General features: G+C 43.1%; 1 protein-coding gene across 4 annotated transcripts in view; it reads right to left on the reverse strand.

Moving 5' to 3' along the window:
• The window catches only part of SLC1A2 (solute carrier family 1 member 2), a 165,427-nt gene that overhangs the window by 98,694 nt on the left and 49,206 nt on the right, over nucleotides 1-17,527 (reverse strand). The window contains exon 1 of one of the 4 annotated variants that reach the window (XM_010333413.3): nucleotides 3,747-16,453. The exons of the other annotated variants lie outside the window; for them this stretch is intronic. Within the exon in view, the coding sequence (XP_010331715.1) occupies nucleotides 3,747-3,754 (8 nt within the window). The 5' untranslated portion in view covers nucleotides 3,755-16,453. Of the gene's footprint in view, nucleotides 1-3,746; nucleotides 16,454-17,527 lie in introns of those variants that run through there. 4 annotated transcript variants of the gene reach the window in all.

Genomic DNA, 17,527 nt, shown 5'->3' on the forward strand with positions numbered 1-17,527 from the left:
ACTGACAGATGTAAAATGTCTTACAATTTAGAGAGAGTATTAAGAAAAATGAGGGAAAATGAGAATAAAAGCAATCCTATTTCTTTTAAATATAAAATCATGTGAATTTTATTACATAAAAATGTAAAACTATTTTCTATAACATTATTTAAGTATTGTTATTTCAGGCAATAATTAACTTTTACTCATTTGATTTATACGTTTTTATTGCAAGCATTGTGTCTCTTATTATAAAAAGGTAAGAGTTTTTTAAAAAGCAAATTCAAATCCATTAATTTTAGATCTCTATTAAAGGCAGAAAATCTAAATCAATAACTTAAATCAGACAGGAGTGGGCTTTTTGCAAACAAGTACATTCAGACATCATGGACAGCAGTATTAATCAGGCTTCATCTTTCTCAAAATGGGTATAACGCATTATAAATCTGTTCATGTCTGTGAACTCGATGACTTCATTTTGGGACTATGGTGCATGGAACAATCTCTAAGTAAAATGAATAAAATACAAGATGGTCATTTGCAGTACTATTTATGAAATAAGAAAACTGGAAACATCCAAGTTCAATTCCTGCAAAATAGTTAAGCAAACGACACCACAGCAATAGTGAAGTCTAACAGAGCCGTTAAGAGATAGAATTCCTCACCCATATTCTCAAATGGCAATCTGCTGCATGTACATAAAGCTGGGCATAGTCAGATCCTATATATTGTCCACACAATGTAAGAGTGACCATTAGGACAACAACCAGGGCTAGAAAAAAATTTAGAATAAGAATTTTACAGTGTATTAAAAAGGTTTAAGTTCCTTTTCTTAAAAAAAAAAAAAGTGGGGCAGTCTGGGCATGGTGGCTCATGCCTGTAAACCCAGAGCTTTGGGAGGCCGAGGCAGGCGGATCACTAGGTCAAGAGATTGAGACCAGCCTGGCCAAATCCCATCTCTACTAAAAATACAAAAATTAGCTGGGCAAGGTGGCATGTGCCTGTAGTCTCAGCTACTCAGGAGGCGGAGGCAGGAGAACCACTGAGATCACACCACTGCACTCCAGTCTGGCGACAGAGTGCAATTCCATTTCAAAAAAAAAAGACAGGGGGACAGCTTAGAAAACAGATATAAAGTATGTAACACGATCTCAAATATATACTGAGGTATGTTATGACTAGAAGGGGATACAACATTTCAACATTGATTCTCTCCAGTTGAAGAAATTACAGGTGGTTTTTTCCCTTATATAGACATTTATATGTTTTAATACTTCTCTGCAATGAGCATGTAGAACTTTTGTGGTCATAATATAAATCATCTTTTTAAAAGCTGAAACTATAAACAAATGAACTTCATGGAATTCTTCTTTTTTTTTTTTTTTTTTTTTTTGAGACGGAGTTTCGCTCTTGTTACCCAGGCTGGAGTGCAATGGTGCGATCTCGGCTCACCGCAACCTCCGCCTCCTGGGCTCAGGCAATTCTCCTGCCTCAGCCTCCTGAGTAGCTGGGATTACAGGCACGCGCCACCATGCCCAGCTAATTTTTTGTATTTTTAGTAGAGACGGGGTTTCACCATGTTGACCAGGATGGTCTCGATCTCTTGACCTCGTGATCTGCCCACCTCGGCCTCCCAAAGTGCTGGGATTACAGGCTTGAGCCACTGCGCCCGGCCAGGAATTCATTTTAAACAGTAAGGAGAAATAGGCCAAATGTGAACAGAATAAGTAATTTATATTATGACAGTAAGGAAAATTATCAGGTTCTTCACAACTCTGTATCATCCACATTGCCAAGCAAATACAGAAAGCCCTTGCTCAAATCCAATTTTTCAAGACTTTCCCAATTTTTTCTGGTTTCCTGAGTTACTGCTATTTGCAGTTTCTGTTTCATTTGACTTCTTTTTTTTTTTAATCATCAGCTTGGACTTCTGAAAAGAGAAACTAACGTGTAAAAGAATAGAGTACTGGGCTGGGCGCAGTGGCTCAAGCCTGTAATCTCAGCACTTTGGGAGGCCGAGGCAGGTGAATCACGAGGTCAAGAGATCGAGACCATCCTGGTCAACATGGTGAAACCCCGTCTCTACTAAAAATACAAAAATTAGCTGTGCATGGTGGCACGTGCCTGTAATCCCAGCAACTCAGGAGGCTGAGGCAGGAGAATTGCTTGAACCCAGGAGGCGGAGGTTGCGGTGAGCCGAGATCGCGCCATTGCACTCCAGCCTGGGTAACAAGAGTGAAAACTCCATCTCAAAAATAAATAAATAAATAAATAAATGCTCCCATGTTGTTTTTTGTTTTGTTTTTTTTTTTTTTTTTTTTTTAAAAGAATAGAGTACTGAATATTGTCCCACTTCTGGTAAATCCTAAAGCTGCACCCAGAACCTAGTGAACACTGAATAATGTGTTGAGGGAATAAATAAGTACTGGCCATTTTTTTTTTTCCGATAGCGGAAGAAAAGAAAGAGTAATTTGAAGGAATAAATAAATATCAAGCAGGAGGCAGTGGTCATTGTAACACTCACATTCTGTGTTGCAAGAGGAAAGAGAAATACTTAACAAGGACCCAGAGTATAACATGGGACAAATACCTTATGCATTTAGTACTATTAAAAAATACCTTTTTTTTTTTTAACCACAAAAGCCAGGCCTGCTAATTTTCCACCAAATACAGGCAGCAATGCAACATCACTGACACTTTTGCTGTAGCTCTTTGGACCCAACAGCTTTGAGAGGAGGGTAAACTGGTTGACAATACAATCTTAATTAAAGACACTTGCATTTGCAAGTGGAAATACAGGTATCACACAGCAGGGAAATGGCAGAGCTGGGATTCATGAATTTTTGTTTGAGTCAATTTCTTCACAGTGAGAGCTGAAGACATGAACATTAGAACCTCTAGAAAGAGCATGATGCTTAATGCAGAGGACGTATTTATTAAGGAGTGCGTCACACACTACTGGGTGCTTCAATTCTTCAAGAGGCACCGTTGAAAATTCTTCTTTCTCTGCAGTATAGCAGGTGAGTGGTGATTTGGAAAAGCTGTATTTTTAAAAAAATCAAAATCATGGATGATGATTTTGATTTAAAAAAAAAATACAGCTTTTCCAAGTCACCACTCACCTGCAATACTGCAGAGAAAAAGCTCTTAAGCACTTTTAAGTTTTCCTAGCCAGTGTTTTGATCTCAAAGACATCAAAAACTGTCCCAATGACAACTGTCATTTGGCTCAAGAGCCCAAGGTCACTGTTTGTTTGGATGTTGTGTAATCATCAGAGTAAAATCATCATCAGTGTCACGTTATCAATATGTTATTTAAGCAGTCATTTAAAGGGAAATCATTCAATATGGAAAATAGAAATAGCACTGATTCTTCCATTAATTCATTAATTCATTAAATCTACCAAGTGCTTGGCTCACTGCTAGGCACCAGCACGCAGGGACCTGTGGATTTTATTCAGCATCCTAAGACGTTTCAGAAACTAATTGTTTTTCCTGAAAATCAGATTCTATTTCCCAACTCTTACTCCTTTCTCTGAGCCTCAATGTTTCTAAGGAAGATCTGATTCACAGGAGGGAACTCACATTATTTCAGCTCCTGAGAAAAGCAAGTGTCTTTGCCAAATACCAAAATAGGCTCTCATGAGTGTCTTATAATAACCTATTTTTCTGCCTTTTCAATTCTCTGCCTTCTCCAGGAATGCAAACTGATTCTTCCCTTCTCATCACCCCTCACAACCCACCCTTATCCCACCCGAGATTTCTGACCTGACCATTCTCTCAGCTCCAGGAACGTGCTGGCCATGTAGTGCTGGAGTGAGCTTGGTCTTTCATCACAGTCCGGTCACACCGCAGAGGAAAAGCTGTCAGGTGCTTTAAAGTTTACGTACCCAGTGTTTTGATGTCAAAGATGTCATAAACTGTCCTATTGATTGCTGTCATTCAGTTCGAGAGCCCAGGGTCACTGTTTGTTTGGATATTGTGTAATTATGGGAGTTAAAGACATCATCAGTGTCATCTTTGGCCTTTGATTCCCTTTTCTCTTCTAAGGCAAGAACTGTGACTGTTTCCTTCCCATGTTTTGTGAATTTCTACTCGGTTATCCCAGCAGCCCGCAGGTAAGCCCCGAGCCTGTTGGTAGCTCTGACACCAGATGATCGTCCCTGGGTACCTACCTTCACTTCTCGAACACCATTCTTCCCACCCCAGCAACCATTAACCATTTCATCCCTGGAACACTTGCTCTTTGACATTTAACCCTGATCCAGTAAAGTAATCAGTCTTTAACTTCTAAACCCCAATGTAGAAGAAACTAGCTCCTTTTAAGGCCCAGAGATATCCCAGCTTCTGATCTTTTCTTGATGCTTAAATTCTAAATGTTCCACAGCTTAAGTTACTCCTTGATTTGATGGAAGGAACTCTCTTTGTTTTCTAATTAAATGTAAAATGAAAGGTCAACCTGTTGTTTTGAGGTAGGTTTGGACGCTAGTCTCCATGCCACCTCCCATGGCTTCCATAATTCATAACACCATTTCTCAGATGTGCCTTTCAGAACACTAATCCTCCCAAATGCTCCTGCATTTATTTTATTTATTTATTTTATTTTATTGAGAAGGAGTCTCACTCTGTCACCTATGCTGGAGTGCAGTGGTGCAGTCTTGGCTCACTGCAAACTCCACCTCCCAAGTTCAAGTGATTCTCCTGACTCAGCCTCCTGAGTAGCTGGGACTACAGGTGCCCCACCACCACGCCCAACTAATTTTTGTATTTTTAGTAGAGATGGGGTTTCACCATGTTGGCCAGGCTGGTCTTGAACTCCTGACATCAAGTGATTCACCTACCTCACCCTTGCAAAGTGCTGAGATTACAGGCATGAGCCACTGTGCCTGGCCTGCTCCTTCATTTTAAGGTGAATGAGGTCAAATCAGATTGGACAGAGCTCCCCTCTTTTGGAGGCTAAGAATATACATTACTTTATTAAAGGCTTTGAGAAGTTCTGCCGTGAAGAAACATTCAACCTGGTCTAACTAAGCCATATCCAAAGTTACCTAGAACATGTTTACTTTTTATTTTATTTTTCTTATGTAAGAACTATATAGATATATGGATTTACTGATTTGAGGAACATACTCTGAAGCAATTGTCTTCTATATAAAGATCAAGCTCCCTCACATAGTATACAAGGCCCTCTACGTTCAGACTAGCCTCCCCCCACTTCTGGAGTAGGCCTTTATTACTTGTTCCTTTTTTCTGCTTCCCCCATCCCTTGTCAGGCATCAAAATCTCCCATACTGTGGCAATCCTTTAAGTTAAAAAGAGGGGACAAATGGGTGAGAACCCAGAGGACCCTGAGCCTAGGCTACAGAGTTGGATTTAGTCTTGTGGTAGAAAAGAATGAAGGCTTGTATCGACTGGGTACGGTGGCTCACACCTGTAATCTCAGCACTTTGGGAGGCTGAGGCAGGAGGACTCCTTGAGCCTAGGAGTTCAAAACCAACCTGGACAACATGACAAAACCTAGTCTTCTACAAAAATACAAAAATCAGCTGGTCATGGTGGTACATGCCTGTAGTCTCATCTACTCTAAGGGCTGAAGTGGAGGATCACTTAAGCCTGGGAGGTCAAGGCCGCAGTGAGCCATGGTCACACCACTGCACTCTAGCCTGGGTGACAGACACAGTGAGACTCTATCACAGAAAATAAATAAATAATTAAAGACTTGTCAGCAGATGGTAGGATGCAGTCTGCAGTACAGAATTATTAATCTGACCAGAGGTTAGCACAGAGAATGGAGCTTCAGTTCTCAACTGGGATAGGTGATGGTGGGGATCGGGCCAGGGGACTATTCAAACCATCATCTACTCCAGACAGCAGATGCCCAAGTTGTTTTGCAGGTGACCTGATGCAGAGCTTGACTCTGCATGATCCCCACAGGCATCCGAATCACCTAGACACACTCCTCACCATATCTGTGGCTCTTTCTTTCTTTTTTTTTTTTAAGTGAAGACTTAATTTCTGTACTATTGTTGAAAATATGTAAACTATTAATTATCTGTGGCTCTTTTAAAGCTGTCTCTGGCCCCTCTCTGGGCCATTTCAATCCCAATCTGAAAATTTCACATCTGAGACAGGACTGTACTTCAGTTGGTTCCTAACAGCAGCTACAGATAAACATGTCAAAATAAAGAGTCCCAGGGCCTGCAGTGGACATCTTTTGGTGCTCCACCTGGGATTCCAATCCTAATTTCAAGACTCATGAGCTGTGTGACCTTGGACAGATTATATAACACCTGTGCACCTCAAATACTATATTCATACAACAGATGATAATAATAACTATTCACAGTACCATGGTGAAAATTAATTCCATCAATATATGTAAAAGTGCCTGAAATGTCGGATGCAACACAAGGTAATTATTAAGATTATCCTTACTATGTATTTATTCATCCCACAAAATTGGGCAAAACAGCCATTGACTTTATGAACCTTTAATGGCCTTTGAGCAGCTTTGCTTTTGAGAATCGCCATGGGAATCCATGGTGAATCCATGGCAAATCCACAGCAAACTGGATTTTCAAGTCTCATGTTTTAGCAGCCTGACTACATCCAAGTTCTAGTTGCAACATCTATTCCCCCTTTTGGTGACATTTGTCACTTTAGGACAATGATACTAGCTAATCTTCACTGAAGACCTAACTATGTGCCAGCCACATTTTAAGTGCTTCACATTTGGCTTGTTTGAATCTTTCAAAAACCTGATGAGGCAGCACTACTATTATTACCATTGGGGACACAGAGAAGGCACAGAAAAGTTGAGCAACTCATTCAAGTTCACAAAGCAGGTCAGCGTCAGAGCCTCAAAGTTGGACTCCTGAGCCTATGCATGTTACTGTAGCATACCCTGCCTCTCACCAGAGGGGCTTACTGCCTCTCTAGAGAAGGGAAGGAGTGCAGCATGAATGCCATAAAGGATAGGAAGTGGAGAAGCCCGGGGTGGCTGCAGGTGAGGCTCAGAAAGCAAAACCATCTTTTCGGTGATGTAGAGAACTGATTGTAGAGAAAACAACCAGTTAATCAATTAGTCAGGCCCAGCCTGAGCAGCATTAACATTCTGCCCCAGACAACAGTTTTGGGGTTGCTCCAGACCATGGATGTATGAGTAGGAGGCAGACAGCAGGCTGTTGCCTGAAGCCTGGGACCCAGCTAAAGTTGCTACAGATGCCTCTTTTTCTGGGTTGCCAAAGGTTTTGTAATTTACAAAACAGGGCGCTCATCAGAGGGTTTCAAATTTCATTTGGGATACAGGACTAGAGAATCCCTTCAGATTCCTCCAGGCTGTGGAATTCTAGGATGCAAGTTCCCCAGGGACATCTCTAACACATCTGGCTTGATCTCAAAATGACAAACAGAGGAGCTAATACTTAGAGCACTTTCTATCAGCCGAATGTTTTATACTGAGTTCTTCCAGAAACTCTCTACATAGAATTATTATCTCCACCCTGCTAATGAGGCAAAGAGAAAAAATAACTTGTTCCAGGACACATGGCTGACAAGGTCTGGAGTCAGGATCTGAGCCAAACAAAGAAGGAAGAAAATGATATCTGGGTGTAGCATTTGGTACTCAATAGGTGCTTTGAACAGGAGGGGTGTCATACTTTTCCTTCACCGATTGGTTCTCATTCAAGCATCTACAAAGGACCAGGACACAGAAGTGCACAAGACAGGCTAGGTCTTTGCCTGCACTTAGTGGTACTTCCAGTTCCACCGAAGACGAGGGTGTAGCAGGTGGCAGGAGCACAGGCAGAAGGAGGATGACCCTCAGACCCGGGGACCCTGCACTGTTTTCCATTGCTGCCATCCCATGCACAGAGGCTGGATGGAAAAGCAGCTCTTAGAACGGAGTCTGCTCCCTCTGACACTAAGAACACCATATGTGTCCCTGCCACAAAGGGAGAGAAGACACTCCCTGCTGTTCTGGAGGTGGTGTCCAGGAGGCTGGCAAGCAGCCTCTTGGCATTTTATTTCAATAGTTGAGGGTGGGGGCTGTGGGGAGAGTTAAGCAATGGAAAGCTTTCCTTTGTGCTGTCCTTATTTCTGGAAAGGGTCAGTTTGGAGTGATTCATCATCTACCCAACTATACTTGCACTGAGAAGCCAGCTCAGACACTGTGATTAAAAATACATCTCTGCTCACCTACCTTCTTCTTAATATTCTGTAAGTGTACTAAGGAGCCTCAGTCAATAGTAAGAAAAGTTCGTTTACCCAGTAGTAGCTACACTGGCTCTAATCATTTGGTAAATGTAGCTCTCTACCTAAAGACTTGATTTTCTTTCCAAAGGGCTATGGTGAAATGCTAAGCACTAAACAATCCAGCAAAGCAATTACTTGCTTAACAGTCTGCTGAAGTTTGAATACCACTCACTAACTGCACACATTCAGTAAGTGATCTGATTTCCCTGAGCCTTAGTTTCTCATATGTAAAATGAAGATAATCAGAATACTGATTGTAGTCATAGATTAATACATACATACCCCCATGATGGTGCCTGGAACATCACATGCCCTCAATACAAGTTAGTTAATGCACAGCCAACCTATTTCTTAATATTCATGGTAACAACTGTCATTTATTCTCTTACTGTGTGTGCCAGGTGCAGGGCTGAGGACTTATAGACATTACACAAATTCAGTCCTCAGGGCAACTCTGTGAGATGGGTATATTAAGCCCATTTTACAGATACAAAAATGCAGAAAAAGAAGTCCACACCTGGTGGATGGCAGAGCAGGGCAGGTCCATCTGAACGTACAACCAATGATGTATAACCTCATGTTGGTTTAGAGGAAGACTGAAGCTGGCAAGAGAGAAAACCTTATGATCGCTGTTTAACAGGTAAAGAAACTGAGGCAGAGAGATGTCAGGGACAAAATCACATCCGGTTTTGTTTGCAAAACATATGGGACAAACATCAAAGTGGATGGGTCAGGAAATGATACTGAGGAGGCTAAGGAAAAAGCTAGCTTTCTCCCTTGACTAAAATAAAAGAACAAAGATGTTTCTGATCCTTCTGAGGCTGGGTTGTATCCATGCCATTTGGGTAACTCCCCTAAGTGCCTCCAAAGCCCATGACATTGCTTCTTATACAGGATCAATGACATGGTAAAGCTGGTCTAACTATAGCCCTGCCATCAGCCTGGCTCTGAGGTCAGCATTTCCAGCAACAGTTTCAGTATAGCATTCCCAGGTCTCCACAGTCACCAAAGATTATAAAAGGTGTGAGTTTGAATCCTTGTCCTAAAATCTGCTCCTAGGAACCCTAAACCAACACAGAACCAAAGTAACACATGCCATTTCCAAGCAGAAATATTAACTTCTACATGTGGGATCACTCATCTGAAAAACTCCTCTTCATCCTTTAAAACCTTGCTCTGCTGTCTCTACGTCTGCAGAGCCTTCCCTGGGCATCCCCAGCCTGCAACAAAAGTGATGTTTACCACTCCTGAACTATTTCTGTTTTCTTTACCTATTTCAAATTGTTGTTACCCAGGGTGGACTGGCCATTACAGTTTATATGCCTGTTTGCCTATCTCTCCCATCAGGCTGTGTGTACCTCCATCCAGGCATCCACAATTTATTTCAGTTATTTGAGAATTTAGCAGTGCATACATGGTCTACATCAGTGGCTTTCTACAGGGGTGATTTTGCCCCTCAGGGACACCTGGCAACACCTGGAGACATGTTTGGTTGCCGCAACTATGGGGTGAGAGGAGGGAGGCTACGGGCACCAAGTGGGTAGAGGCCAGGAATTCTGCTAAACATCCTATAATGCATAGAATAGTCCTCCATAGCAAAGAATTCGCCAGCCCCAAATGTCAATAGCACTGAGGTCAAAACACCCTGGTCTAGATGGCAGCTCTTAGTTAAGCATCTATTACATTTACTGTATCTAGAGTTTACTGCACTTATGAATCAGCACTCAGGACCAGTTGCCAATTGTGTTTTGGTTCTCAAATATTTGCTGCACCTCTGTGGGAGGATTATGCTTCTCCAACCCTGAAGACGTGCTTTGCCACGTGAATTCCTTTGGACAAAGAAATGTGAGCATGTCCCAGATCCTCTCAGTGCCCCACCCACGTCTCTCCTCCCTGTACCTCTAATGCACTCCAGCCAACTTGCAACTGCTAGCATCCACCTCTTTGAGAGCTTTCTCGGAAGCTAGAAGGCTACTCTGTGAGTGTGCACACAGGCTGGAAGTGCTGGGAAATTAAAACTCCTCAGGAGTAGCCCTCAACCCATGTCTGGAAGGTTTGGAAATATACCAGTCCCCTTGTTCCTCAAGAGGGTAATTCTAAGGCACGTGATTTGCCCTGTTTTCCAGAATTTCTCCATGGACTGAACTGGAGTTGCCCACAGTAGTAGCTAGCTTGATAATGCATGCTCTCCTGACTGCCTGCCTTGTCTCATTTCCCCTCTCACCAGCTGGTGTTTCCTGTATCTCCCTACTAATCTGTATGAGTTTGAATTAGTGTCCTAAAATCTGCTCCCAGGAGTCCAAACCGACACAGAACAGAAGTAGCACATGCCACTTCCAAGTAGAAGCATTAGGAACTTCCCCATGGTTCTGTTACTGCCCTTTTCCCCTCTGCTATAACAGCAGCATGGCCCTGGCTGTTTCATCAGCCTGGGTCCCAGATGAAGGAGATGTGGTGAATGAATGCAGTTGGCCTGCCACCAATGTGTAGCAGACACAAAAAACAAGGTTATGCTGTTGGAAGTCACTAAAACATGGGAGTGGTGCTTACTGAAGCATAACTTGGTCAAAGCTGACTAATACAGGACTTCTCACTCCTAGGGAGACATTCCTGACTCTATTATAGCAGAATTGCTACTTACCTCCTAAATGTTACTCATCTAAGGGTAAAAATCACATAGCATAACCCTGTCAGCTTCTCGATTTGGAGACAGTTATTTAGCTCCTTCTCTTTGTGGAATTTCCTTACAACGCATGGTGCTTTGTGTAGTGCCGGAGCATTGGTGAGCACCAACAGACTGGTGGATTTGACCCTGAGCTGTCTTGGTTTTACCATGGGTCAGTGCATGCCTGGTGGCTGTTGTGGGAAAAAGAGACTCAAGATGAGGAACTCGACACAGAAACGGATGAAATCATTATTCACACTGCAGTTGCTCTCAGCCAGGGTGACCCTGGGGAAATGCCTTCTGCATCTGGGTCCTCATGTGTTTAACACAGGATCTGACCCTGAGCCCAAGTTCTGTCTCCAGCACTCAGCTTCTATGGTTCAATGAAGACCAAAGCAAACGCCGTTTTCCCCAACCCCTGCTTTATCCATCAGCCTTCACAAGAGGCTAAATTCATACCCAAAATTTCAGAGGAAAGACTGTTTCATCTAGTTCATAAACAGCTCATTTCTTTTCTCCCATTAAGAGACCAGAAGAAAGAGTTACATTTTTCCTTCACTCTGTCCTTGATGTTTATTATGATCCATGTGCTATCATCAGCTGAAAACTGCTCACAGGCTATGACAGCATTTCTCATGCTTGAGTCATTCATGTTCAGCTGTTATTTTTGCCCTATCTGAATACCACCTCTACTATTATTTCTGTTTAACACTGACTGATCCTTTGTACTCCAAAAAGTGCATTCTAAGATGAAATTTTACATCCATACTGTCAGTGAAAATCCAGTATCACTTGTCATTAATAGAAGGTGGAAGTGAGAATGAACATGACATGAAATAATTTTTTATTGAATTCTATCTAGATATTGTTGTCTGCTAAGCCTCTGCCATCCGTTCCCTCTTTGTTAAAAATGGAGCTTAAAAAGTATCAGGACAGTGTTGAAGGCACGACACCACCTAACCAAGGTTTGTCATCCTCAGAAAGATTGAAAGAGAACTGAAAAAGGAATAATTTTCTCACCCCGTGATAGGAAATGACTGAATCCCTCATCAATGTACCTCCAATCACTTCATGTGCCCTAAAATCATCGTTCAATTAATCAGAACATCCATTTCACATTTGGGTAAAGCTGTATGATTTCCCAGGATCTTTACTCGGGTATGGTCGAGCTACTGACAACACAGAATTTACAGCTTGTCAGCTGCAGGTGTGAGTCCTCCTCCACCACTTCCTACCTGTGTGATTTTGGGAAAGTCACTAAACCTCTCTGAGCTTCTCTTTCCTGGTCTGCAAAATGGGGATAATCATAGTCCCTGCCTCCTAAAAACTTCCAAACAATGACTGGCCTGCAGTTATGCTCAATCACTTATGGCTGTCATTATTATTGATTATCATCAAATCTATATGGGACGTATTTCAATATCCATTCTACACATAAAGGAAAGTCCAACTGAGTAATCTATCAAGCTCATATAGCCTTGCTTTTCCCACTCTGCTAAACAACTAATCTAAGGAGCAGCAAGAGTTGTCATCTATGTTTTAAGTCAGGGATGTTTATTCTTGTCCTGTTTTATTTTTTCTAGCTTTGCAGGCTTCCTTAGTTGCCTCACATTGAAATACAGAGGACAATGGTGCATAGACATAAGCTATCAGCCAGGGCAGATTCAGGCCCCGCCGTGATGGCCCTGACATGTCTTTGGCCCCCAAAGCATGCCAGCTTGCCCTGGGATATACCATTTTGTGTAAGAAAGCAGATGAGGACAGAGGTCTTGTCTAATGTCACTTGGAGAGGTATCATGAAGTGCAGAGCCCTGCCACTGACATTGTGATGGGGGTGGGGATGGACAGTGCCATTCCTGAACCTTTCTATTTTTAATGTTCCATTTATACACTTCTCGTCTGATTTTAATTAAGCTCCACTTCAGATCATCGCCTAGAGAGAAGACTTTAAAATTATAGAAAAGCACAAGTCTGGAAGAGCATGTACTACATACGCTTCCTGCTTTTCCTTCCAGAGGCTTCACCCTGGTCTTAAAACATCAAGTCCTGCTCTGGGGTGGATAGTGTATGCGCAGCAAAAATAACACATCCCAGGATGAACTTCTTCCTCTCACTGCCTTCCCAGAGACTGGGGGCTCTAGAAACCAAAGTAATAAAGAGGGTCTTTTGTCATGTAACTCGAGGTGATGAGAGGTGAGAGATTGAACACCACCCTTTCAGTATAAAAATTATAAGTTATATTTTAGCATCACTCATGAGATCTGATTGTATTGTAGGTTTCCGTTCTCAGGCATCAGCTCACCAAGCTCCAGGTTCCCCACCAGATGCCTTGAGGTTCTCTCCCACCCCCAAACTGAAGCAAAACAATGTATAAAGAATGAATGGAAAGAAAGAAAAAGCCATGGGGACTTGGGGATAAAGAAGTTACATAGTCTGACATTTTGTTGATGCTTACCAAAGCATTGTCCCAAACATGAGATCCTTAAATCTACCAAAGCATGACACAGACACATATACATGCCTAAAAAGAACTTGGCATTTCTACTTCAAGATTCGATACATTTATTCTGAATTTTTATTGACTGCCTCCTATGCTCTGCCTTGTGGGTGACACAAAGCTGACCTTGCCCTGTAAGAGCTGATTATCATTGTCAATGACAAGGTATGTGTGTTCAGGCAGGAGCTGTAGCAGGATAGCATAGCAGTAACTCGAATACATAACTAATGCTAACAAAAATCATAATATAAGGATCCCCAGCCAGTCAAGTAAGAAATAACCCAGATAGGAATAAAGTATCTGGTTGTCAAAAATCAAGAATTTGGGATAAGGTAAAGTAAAACTTACCAGACTTGCAAAATTGGGTGGGAGTGAAGAGAGGATACTTCAGGCAGAAAAGTGTGAGCATGGAGGGAAAAGTATACGCAACCCTCCAACAGGCTGTAGCATGGGTGTCAGTAACAATAATCATTAATACTTAGGATGCACTTAAACCATCAGCCAGGCAAGGGCTTTATACAGAGCAGCCAATTTAACCTGCACAACACCTGATGTGGAAATGCAGTGTTACTTGCCTCATTTTTCAGATGAGGAAACTGAGGCTTGGCCTTGCTGAAGGTCAGGTATGTGATCCTCTAAGAATTGGGGCTAGGTTTATGTGATTCCAGAGCTCACTCTCTTTCGGGAAAGTGATGAGGTAGCAGTGACCACAGAATATTCCTCTACCTCTTCCTAGGTACCTTTAGTGGTGCCACATCATCAGTGCCAGTCTAAGCCTCCTCAAGGAAGGGGTCAAATTCACTCTTCTGAAATAACGACCTACGTTACTTTGGCTCTCAAGTGAACAAGGACAGTGGTGATTTTGGGTAACTGTGCCTCACTAGCCAAGAGAAGAGAAGACTGGGGTCTTAGCAAAGAAAACTGAGACTGGGGTCTCAGCAGCCTGACCGAGGATGTATATGGGTTGGAAGAGAAGTCCAAAGAACAGAATGAGTGTTATAAGGTTTACTCTGGTTTCATGGGAGGTAGAGAGCAGCTCCTGCCCAGAGCTAAGAGTAAAGAGGAGGGCTCAGTTAGGGAATGAGGGCAGGTGCAGGAAGAGGTGAGAACGCTTTCCATTTTACGCGAGAGGCTGTCACATTGGAGGCAGTGCCTGGAAGAAGAACTGGATGGGCAGGAAGTGAAATCCCCAGTGCTGAGTATCCCTCCCCTGCATCCCAGCAGCCAGGTAGAATTTCCATGACCTCCCAAGCCAAGAAGAACATGAACTGCACATCCCAAGGGGCCCAGGGAGAAAAAACATGACTAGGATATGTGTAAGAATACACGAAATACATGAAAACTTGCCCTTCTTATTTGGATAAATCATTCAATTTCTGCCAGGATACAGAGTCCCAAAGGGTAGCATCTTCCTTTCTCATTCACAGGGTGAGTTTTGAGCTGTTTTCTTGCAGAAATAATGGGCAGAGTTGACTCAGCTGTGTTCACTTTGGTTCAACACCTGTACGTCTCGTGGCTACCCTCAGTGAGAACCCTTTGCCTAATTCATCCTAGAGCAACCCACCTTGTCCACCCCACCACCGAAACTCCCAACATGAGCCCCATTTCCTTGCTTCCCATTGTTTCATTTGCCTCTTGTTTATGAGCTCTCCTCCTGACTTTGATACAGCACCATCTCAGCTCCAATCCACATTACCTCCCTCCCTAGTGATACAGGCAAGTATCCACCACAGTCCAGCGGGGCCCTCAGAACCTCCTCTCTCAGGTTTTACTGATTGTTCTCACTGTTCATCTCCGTGCCACCATCGTTCAACTACATGACTTTAGTGACCATTGGCTACCGGGCAGTCTACAACACTGGAGCAAAGTGAAGTTGATGGGTTCCCTGAGAATTGAAACCTGAACCTGTGACTTCGTTTCCCTTAGTACCACCAGGGGTGGGAACACACCCATGCTGCCTTAAAATGTTTGCAGAGGGAGACTCTGTGACCTCATTTAATGTTTTCAGGAGTAGGTAACTTCTGCAATGATGCTTGAGAGACTTTCGTAGTTTCTCTTCTTCATTGAACAGAAGTTCAATTAGCTGAATTAACAGGCTGACTTCTTGCTATTTAAGAGCACACTCAAGCAACCATCCACTTCACCCAGGAGCCAGGTACAAATGCAGAACCCCGGGCCCCACCCAGACCTGCAGAATGAGAAACCACATTTCTAACAGAATCCCAGGTGATTCTTAAACACATGAGAGTTTCAGTAAGAAGCACTATTCTACCTCATCTTGAAGCTCACTCAACCAGACTACAGGGCGAACTTTTTTTTAATTTGAAAAAGCAAATGCAAAACAAAGTGATAGTGACCTGAGAGTTCTAAAGCCACTAATACTCCTAGACAGTGCACGAAGAAGCCTTGGGGTCTGGCCCAGGATCTGGCTCCCTCATCAGCCATGGAGCCTTCACCACTGTCTGCAGCTACCAAAAGGGAGTGCAGTGTAGGATGGAAAGGAGTGAACAAGGAAGTGACTTGGAGGGAAAGCAGAGAAGGAATGGAGAGGGCAAGGGAAGGAAGTATCCCTGATAAAGAGAAACTACGAGGCTGCCTCTTGGCATCTCTTGTCTCTTAGGAGCAGATGCACCTTTCAGTCATTTTTCAGCTGGACCTAGACCCGGCTCACTTACAGAGCCTTCATCAACAACTCATGCCACCTAGCTGATGACTTCATTCTGCTCTGCTCTCTTGTGGTGTCACCATGTGTAGTGGTCCCCTCTCTCCTGCTTTGGTGGCTCTGGGGACTGGGCATTCAGCCACATGACAGCTCCCAGAGCTAGATCGTTAACTTTTTCTGCTTCTTTTAGTATCTTCCAAGTACACACTCCATATAATTTATTTGAGATATTTATCCTCAGTTTCACAGGTGCTTATTGCAAACTTATTCTCAAGAACCCAGAAGAAATTAACATAGGACCAGCCACAAATACGAGTATGATGCTGTGGGTGGCCTCAAGAAACTCTCAACCATAGTAAGAATTATAATCAATAACTTATTATTATAGCAATAATTATAATCAAAGCAATTCTAGATTATAATTATCAATAAATATAGTCAATAAATTATAATCAACTCATAGTAATAATCTACAATCAATAATTATAATCAATAACTCTTACAATTACAATTAATAACTCATAATTATAATCAGTAACTATTTTTCACCAGGCCCATTCTAAGCCCTTCATTTGAATTAATTCACTTAATCCTTAAAAGAAGTTTGTGAGGTTAATGTTCAAGAAACTTCATTTTACAGTTGGGGAAACTGAGGCACAGAGGATTTGGGTAACTTGCCTGACTCGTTAAGCACAGGGTAGTTTGGAATGCAAACCCAGACAGCCTGGCTGCGGCGCCTGGCTTCTGCCCACTGTACACAGCACAGTCAGAGATTCAGGCCTGGGTACAACTCAGGGATCCACATTTCAAAAGCACTGAGACCCACCTGAGCTATGTGTGGGGCACTAGGACACCTCCTCTCAGAGATGGTGACTCGATAGAGCCTGGAGGAGGAGCAGGAGGGGCTCCCAGTCACAAGATGAGGCAAGGGCATGTGAGACGGTGGCCACCGCGCTCACTGCCCCTTCTGCAGAGCAGCTGTCCTTTTAGCTCCTGTCTCCTTCCAACGCCTTCTTTCAGACCTCAAGGCCCACAACCAAGCACTGCTGTTTCCGTAACTGGGTTGGGCCCCCTCATGAGTGGGACAAATCCAGTGGGGATGCCAGTCACGATCATCTGCCCCTAGACTGTGCCCCATAACAGGCCCCAGGGACCAAGCAAAGAGCTGGGGAGCAGCTGGTAGAGGGAAGGGGTGAGCCCCGGCAGTGGGTGAGAGCAGAAGTTGGAAATAAGGGTGTGAGAAGCAGAACCAAAGGTTGAGGTACAAGGTGAAACTAAGGAACACAGGAAAGACTCCAGAAAACGAATAGATGTGAAACAGGGAGAGAGCTGCAGACTGTGGTACAACAAGGTGAGGGGCTATGGGTGCCCCATCTGTTGGGCAGTAGTGGTAGGGCTAACACAGCATGGGCAAGGAGTATACTTGTCTGAGAACTGGGCAAAGAGCCATTGCCATAATACAGAGCACTGGG

Source organism: Saimiri boliviensis, chromosome 6, assembly GCF_048565385.1.
Source record: "Saimiri boliviensis isolate mSaiBol1 chromosome 6, mSaiBol1.pri, whole genome shotgun sequence".
Taxonomy (NCBI): domain Eukaryota; kingdom Metazoa; phylum Chordata; class Mammalia; order Primates; family Cebidae; genus Saimiri; species Saimiri boliviensis.